Raw genomic sequence first — 7,784 nt, forward strand, 5'->3', positions numbered from 1 at the left:
GTGAGTGCGGTCTTTCTTTTTTAAAATGAGCAGCGGATAAAATCTCCGAAAGATTTTTGATAATGCGCGGAAACGGGGTATTTACCATCATTGTTTATAAGTCAGTGTCTACTTTATTCAAACTTCCACACAAAACTGGGTATTTACCATCATTGTTGATCCAAAAATTCGACGGATTGGACGATTTCGAGACAACTTTATTCCAAGTTCGAATTTCTATGAATTCTAAATTCAAAGTTACAAAGGTATCTATGCGTCTATATAAACAATCACAATTTGGTTTTCTGAAGCATTGTGATTGTTGTGTTTCAGAGAAGGAAATGATGGATACCTGTTACGTCCCTTCTCTTTTCTGGTGCTGCCACCTACTCCTCTTTTATTCCATTCTCTTTCTCAATCCTCCTTTTGTCTTTTCCACACCCATCGCCCATTTCCCTCACCATCCTCCTCGTCTCACCAATGCTTCCGATCAACACGCTCTGCTTGCATTCAAGTCTGCAATCACATATGATCCCTACCAGTCCTTAGCCACGTCTTGGATGCCAAATGTTTCGTTCTGCGAGTGGACGGGAATCATATGCAGCAGGCGCAGGCAAAGAGTCGTTTCCCTAAATGTTTCAAGCATGGGATTACAAGGTACAATCTCTCCCCTTCTCGCCAATCTCTCCTTTCTTAGAGTACTCAGCCTTCGCAATAATAGTTTCCACGGTTACATTCCCTATCAATTGGGAACCCTCTCTCGCTTAAAGATGCTTCGCCTGTCTCTCAATCAACTCCAGGGTTCCATTCCGCCCACTTTGGGTAGCTGCCACAGTTTACTGAACTTGACTCTCTCCTTTAACAATCTCACCGGGAACATTCCCCCACAACTATGCCTTCTCCCCAACCTAAAAACCATGGCCTTGGAAGCTAACAATTTGATGGGAACAATCCCGCACTGCTTGGGAAACATATCCTCTTTGCAGTACTTAGAGTTGTATCAAAACAACCTTCAGGGCAGTGTTCCTTCTGAATTGGGTATGCTAAGCCAGCTCATCGTTCTTAATCTGGCTGAGAACAGCTTTCACGGCAGTGTTCCTTCCGAATTGGGTATGCTAAGCCAGCTCCGCTATTTTTATCTGAGAGACAACCATCTGACGGGACGCATTCCGTCTTCGTTGTCTAACTGCACCAATCTTGAAGTATTGGATATAACTTCGAACCAATTAGTTGGCCACATTCCGTTGGAGTTGTGTACTAAGAAGACTGCCCAGTTAAAGGAACTCTATTGGGGTCTTAATCAGCTAAGTGGCAGCGTTCCTTCATCCCTCTTCAATTGTACCAAGTTACAATTGATTGACTTATCAGGGAATCAGCTCAGCGGAATAGTGCCTATGGAGTTGGGTAAATTGACACATCTCCGGTTGCTTGAGTTGTCCGGCAATTACCTTATTAGCGGCAACACCACGAGATGCCCCATTCTTACTGCTCTTAGTAACTGCTCTGATCTACAAGTAGTAGACTTATCTTATAATAACTTCACTGGGCAATTGCCGTTTTCTATAGGCCACCTCTGGACAAAACTGTACCTCTTAGACTTGGGTATCAACGAATTCGCTGGGGAAATACCTCCCGCGATTGGATATTTAAGTAGCTTAACATTCCTTAGTTTAAAAGGTAATTCTTTTACGGGGCCAATCCCTTCTTCAGTTAGTATGCTTCAGAAGTTGGAGAGGTTATATATGGATTCCAATAATTTACAAGGAAACATTCCAATGGAAATTGGGCAGCTAAAGAGCTTAGGTCTTTTATATCTTTTTGGAAACAATTTGTCTGGAAAAATCCCTGATTTTGTGGCCAACCACCAAAAATTAAGATATTTAGATCTTAATCATAACCAGTTATCAGGAAACATACCTGCAAGTGTAGGGAAATGTGTGAACTTACTAGAGCTAGATCTATCGTACAACAAGCTTAGTGGGCACATACCTCCAGAGGTTTCAGGCCTTGCAAATTTAGCCTTCTATTTCAACTTGTCAAACAATTTATTACATGGCCATTTGCCTTTAGAACTAGGAAAGTTCAATAAGCTTCAAGCTATAGATATTTCTTCAAATCAAATAACTGGCTACATTCCAAGTAGCCTTGGAAGCTGCCAAGAAGTAGAATATCTGAATCTTTCTCATAATGCACTTGAAGGTCCAATTCCAGTGTCAATCAATGAACTTCTAAGTCTTCAAGACCTAGATCTCTCCTCCAACAATTTGTCAGGGGGAATACCCGTATCACTAGCAAATCTCACATTGCTCCACCACTTGAATTTTTCTTTCAACAAGCTATCAGGAGAAGTCCCTAAAGGTGGAGTTTTCAAAAAGATTGGTGCCACAGCATTTATGGGAAATCTTGGTCTATGTGGACCTTGGGTAAATCTACCACCATGCTATGCTCATAAACATAAAAGTGTTTCGAATCTCAAAAGAGTTATCATACCTGTTGTTGTTGTAGCAATTGTTGTATTGTGTTTGTTTCTTGCAATCTTGTGGAGACGGAATTGCAGGAGAAATATTCAGAGAGAGATTGGTCCATCATTAAATGTGGGGCATCGAAGAATCTCCTATGCAGAGCTCGCCATTGCAACAAATGAATTTAGTGATGCAAACTTGTTAGGAATTGGTAGTTTTGGAAAAGTGTACAAAGGGATTTTGAATGATGGCACAATGGTTGCTGTCAAGCTTCTCAATCTACAAAATGAAGGGGCTCAAAAGAGTTTCGATAAAGAGTGCAAAGTTTTGGGTAGAGTTAGACACCGAAATTTGATTCGGGTCATAACTTGTTATTCAGATCTCCAAATCAAAGCTTTGATATTTCCATTAATGCCAAATGGAAGCTTAGAAAAGTGGTTATATCCCGATGATGGAGAACAAAGTGGTTTGAATTTGATTCAAAGGTTGAATATAGCAATAGATGTCGCCCAAGGCATGACATATCTCCATCACCATTGTTTTGTGCAAGTGATTCATTGTGATTTGAAACCCAACAATGTGTTGTTGGGTGAAGATATGACTGCATATTTAATAGACTTTGGCATTGCTACTCTATGTTTTGCAAATAATGAAGATGGGGATATCACTTCCACAAATGCACTCAAAGGATCTACAGGCTACATTCCTCCAGGTATTTACTTAAACTACATACCATATTTTAATTAATCTTGTGATTTTTTTTCTAAATCTTTATTAACCATTGTGAATTAAAAACCTTAAGATGATGATCTATGAATGCAGAATATGGAGTGGGTGGACAAGTCACAACAAATGGTGATGTTTATAGTTATGGAATAGTGCTATTGGAAATGCTCACTGGAAAGAAGCCCACCCATGACATGTTTGTGGAAGGAATGAACTTGCAAAAATGGGTGGGTAGCAGTTTTTCAAACCGACTAATGGATGTGGTGGACTTGGGTTTACTAAGGAGGACGGGTAGTTGTACTGAGGAAGATAATAATCTCAATTGTCTTAGTTCATTAATAAATGTGGGATTGCTTTGCACAAATGAATCTCCTAAAGGACGTCCTACTATGATGGTCATTCTAGATATGCTGCAAAACATCAGAGACACTCTTTTGAGCCCTGGTGCCATTCCCAAATTGCAATCAAATATAACACATTTATTGGGTAGTACAAGCACTACTCTCAACAACATTTGTGAAGATCAAAGTTCTTCAACATATTAGTCTATTGTAATAAACTTGTAGTGGTGTAGGTAAGCCATGAAATAAATGGAATCTTATTTCCATTTCCTTCTTCGTACATAAATTGTTGTTGTTAATTACATGTCATTCCCAAATTCCAATAAAATATAACACATTTGCTGGGTAGTACATGCACTATTCTCAACAACATTTGTGAAGGTCAAAGTTCTTGAACATCTTAGTCTATTGTAACAAACTGGTAGTTGTGTAGCTAAACCATGAAGTAATTTGAATCTTATATCTCTTTTTTTACTGTGCATAAATCGTTGTTGTTAATTACATGCAAACATGAACAACAAAGTTAGATCCACTATGAATGCATCCCGTCTAGTTGTATTTTTGTTTTTGGTTAAAAAAATTTGACTTTTAATTTTAAAATTTTGAAAAAAATAAATATGAAACTGAATATTTTGAAAATTACACATTAATTTTTAAATTTTTAAAATTTAAATTTCTATTTTCTGATTGATTAATTTATATTAAATAATTAATTTTATGTAATTTAAAATTGAAGCTTCAGGATTTTTTTTATTTAAAAATAATATGTATATGTATATAAATAACAATACACCTATCAAATCTGAATATTTTCATATGATTTTCTATATACAAAGAACTCGACCTCTGACTAACGATTTGTGTCATTAATTGTCCGCTACTGGCACTGTAGAGAGATACACACACAAACCAATTGATTGCTTGAAGAAATTAATGCTATGTAACAGATCTCAGATCTCATTTATGACATAGGAGGTATGGACTGTGAAGGAGATTTGGTTCTCCTTAATTGCCTGTGTGTGGTTTCAATGTTTTTCGCCACTATTATGGCAGGGACGAGGCCATGGACAGCCGTAGGGGCACCAGGACTGGTGTTGTAACTGAATCTTGTAAGCCTGAAATTTCAAAACTTCTCTTAGACAAACTTGTATTAAAAAAAAATTCACTTGCAAAAACCTGCTTGTCAGCTTAATATAAACCTGCACTTGCAAAAAGATCTTTTATTCCTTATCAAATGTGTAGTCTGTCCAACTGTAGGTTGTCAATATTTCTGGTCATTTCAAATTGGGTCGGTATACTTCTATTGAAGCTGTAGGTACAGTTGTAGAGACTGCTTTGTTGACTGAGATTTCAAACAAGGATCATAACATTATTGATGAACTTCATGTCATGGAAAATGAAGCATTTTAAAAAAACGCAGATTTATTCAGACAGCGAGTTTTAAATGAACATTCTGAACAAATGGAGTAGGAATTTAAAAACCCGCGACATGGGTTTTTTTTGCAGAGCGATCCCAATTGTCTTCATACCGGGCAGATTCGAAAAATTGCACACCATTTGAGGGATTTTGCTGGTTCTTCCAAGAGGCGATACAGAAGCCAAACGTAAAGTGATTTGGAAATGAAGCCAGAAAAGGATTTCGATGCTAAAAGGAAAACCTCATGGGAATAAGCATATTTTCGATCTCACCTTTATTTTCCGCGGCAATGCATGCTACAGGTGACATATAAAAAAATTGCAGACTTTCTCCATTAAAATATGGGAGACCACCCATTTCATTTGCCAAGGCCGCGAATTGAACAGAGGCAGGGAATTTTATTTTTATATACTTCTAGTTCTCTGTCGAAAACCATCATGATCAACTCAAGGAGATGACAATTGAGTGGGTGTTCCATTTCCTCTTCTAATCCTAAAATCTGCCAGAGTGTGTTTCTTCCGTAATACCATAAAATCCAGAGATCTTGGGACTCTGTTTGAAGCCAAAATTGTCTGCTCAACAATACTCTTTCAATGTTAATATTCAAGTCGGTCTTGCGGAATTTGGGCAATTGTTACATAAGATGCTACAGGTTGTAAAGCCTTCCTCGAACTATGATCACAATGCATGTACATTTTTTTTTGGGAGAGGATGAGGTTTCAAAGATGAAGATGTAACAAAAATGGTGATTGTTGTTAAATGTGAAGTCGAATTGAAATTTTCTGCGTCACTTTGCTGTGCTTACGCCGAAAGTTATGGCTGTTTGCAGCCGAACCTACTACACATAAATTTTACATCTAGCTAAGTCTTATTCTTATTCTTATCAGCTCTATGCTCATCTATAAAGCAAGCCATGTGCTCATCTATAAAGCAAGCCCAAGGCCAGGCCTTTCAGTAATGAAAAACTTATATTGTGTGTTCTCCATTCTTATTTGTGATCTCTGTCTTGTTCTCCATTTGTCTGTGCTCCTCTGCTGTGTCTCTCTGTGCTTCTACCTCTGATCTCATCAACTGGTATCAGAGCTAACATAATGGCTGTGAGGGATCGAACCCTGTCCACAAAACTTTCTGTCTGCTGGCTTCCACAGGGTAATTCCCGGTATTCTTCTAATTTCACCCACCTGTAAGGAACAGTTGACACCCCTCTTTCCAATTCAGGGAAGGGATGTACCTCTGGTCTCGGATGTCGCTGTCTACAAATTTGGTGTGATTCTGTCCTGGAAACTTTTCCATCACGGGGAACAAAAGCCTGCAATATTTTTTCGGCAACGAGGGCGCAGAGTCCACCAAGTGTCAGAGGCTATTCGCAATGGCTCCTGGCCGAGCATTGGGAATTAGGGACCGCAGACGCCTGTGAAGAGCTGGAATAAGATTGTTTATTAGAGAGTCGTTCATGATAATGAAATGTTCGAGGGCCATTGATTTGGAACGCGAAATTGAGGCGACAAGCCTTAAATTTTAGAGCTCGAGCACAAATGATCGGCACCTCGAGAGCCATTTGGATTCCTTTTAAGTTATTGTCGTAAGGGTTCTTTTAACTTGTATTAAGGAAGTGGAAAATGTCGTCAGAAGTTTGGAATTTTAACAAAAAGAAAAGGAAAAATTATTTAAATAAATAAATAAAGGAAAAAAGTCATAGTTTAAATTTATTTTACTCGTGAATTTATCAAGCTCTGAGAGGTATCAAATTTTTTGAGGTGTAAATTTCTTTTTTGAGTTAAAAATTGACGAAAGGTTTGCACCTCGAGAGATTTGATCCCTCTCGGCGTTTATAGATTCGGGGTTAAGAAGGATCTAGACGGGTTTAGTAGTGTGGCCATACAAAATTTGTTGAACATATAATCATTTTGATCATTTTAAGTATGTTAAATATGTCTAATAATAATTTGGTCAATTTAACTTTAACTTTGCTTAGTTACCTCAGTTTTTTGAGATGAGAGAGACTTTTAGTAACTTGAATGATAAAATAAAAATTTAAAGTGCAAAGTGACAATGTAACAATGTTGAATCATAGAAAATGTGAATAATAAGAATATAGTGAATTACAAACAATCTTCATTTTTTATCAATCTGAAACTATTTTCTTTTACTATTCTTATTGTCACACCTATTAGTTATTCTCTATTACTGCGTTTGAATGCAAAGTGATTAACAATGTTGAATGATGGAAAATGAAAATAATAAGAATGTAGCCAATTACAAATAGTTTACAGTTTTAAGAAGAAGACATTTCAGGTAAGTGAACATTTTATGTAGGATGAAAAATCAAGTATTGTGTTTATCGTTGAATTGTTGTAACAAAGAAGTCAATTCACGCCATGAATAATGTTTATGTGCACACACAATGAGAGAGAGTTTGTATGTTTTTGGGGTGAGATAGAGATATAGATGGAGGGGGGGAGAGAAGGAAGAAGAGAGAGGCAAATACAGGGAGGGATGAAGAGATATAGATATGGAGAGAGTGTGTGTATGTTTGGGGGGTGAGATAAAGAGATAAAGGAGAGGCAATGGGAGATATAGATATAGATGGAGGGGGAAGAGACGTGCTTACACTGAAATCAATGCACACTATTAATCTAATTACTTTGAAATTAATGTACATCATACATCTAGTTGCATCAAATCATAAATAAACATCTACACTGAAATCAATGCATCTAGTGCAAACAATCAAATAGGATTAGAAATCAACATCTACACTAAAATCAATGCATCTAGTGCAAGCAATCAAAGAGGATTATGAAATCAATATCTACATTGAAACCAATGCATCTAGTGCAATGAATCAAATAGGAGTAG

The 7,784-nt window shown here is 37.3% G+C and overlaps 1 protein-coding gene across 1 annotated transcript; it reads left to right on the top strand.

The window, feature by feature from the left end:
• The first annotated feature begins 219 nt into the window (after positions 1-219).
• Positions 220-3,918, top strand: LOC149197147 (uncharacterized). The gene is made up of 2 exons (XM_089403861.1): positions 220-3,153; positions 3,264-3,918. The coding sequence occupies exons 1-2, from the start codon at positions 252-254 to the stop codon at positions 3,710-3,712; spliced, it is 3,351 nt and encodes a 1,116-aa protein (XP_089259987.1). The 5' UTR covers positions 220-251; the 3' UTR covers positions 3,713-3,918.
• Positions 3,919-7,784: the final 3,866 nt, after the last annotated feature.

Source organism: Pinus tabuliformis, chromosome 2_2 (genome assembly GCF_031772625.1).
Source record: "Pinus tabuliformis cultivar Carrire ecotype Pingquan chromosome 2_2, CPIR1, whole genome shotgun sequence".
In the NCBI taxonomy this organism is placed as follows: Eukaryota; Viridiplantae; Streptophyta; class Pinopsida; order Pinales; family Pinaceae; genus Pinus; species Pinus tabuliformis.

Coding starts and splice junctions, on each gene's coding strand:
- LOC149197147 (XM_089403861.1), top strand. CDS start 252: ATGCGTCTATATAAACAATCACAATTTGGTTTTCTGAAGCATTGTGAT. Junction 3,154..3,263: donor TACAGGCTACATTCCTCCAG/GTATTTACTTAA, acceptor CTATGAATGCAG/AATATGGAGTGGGTGGACAA.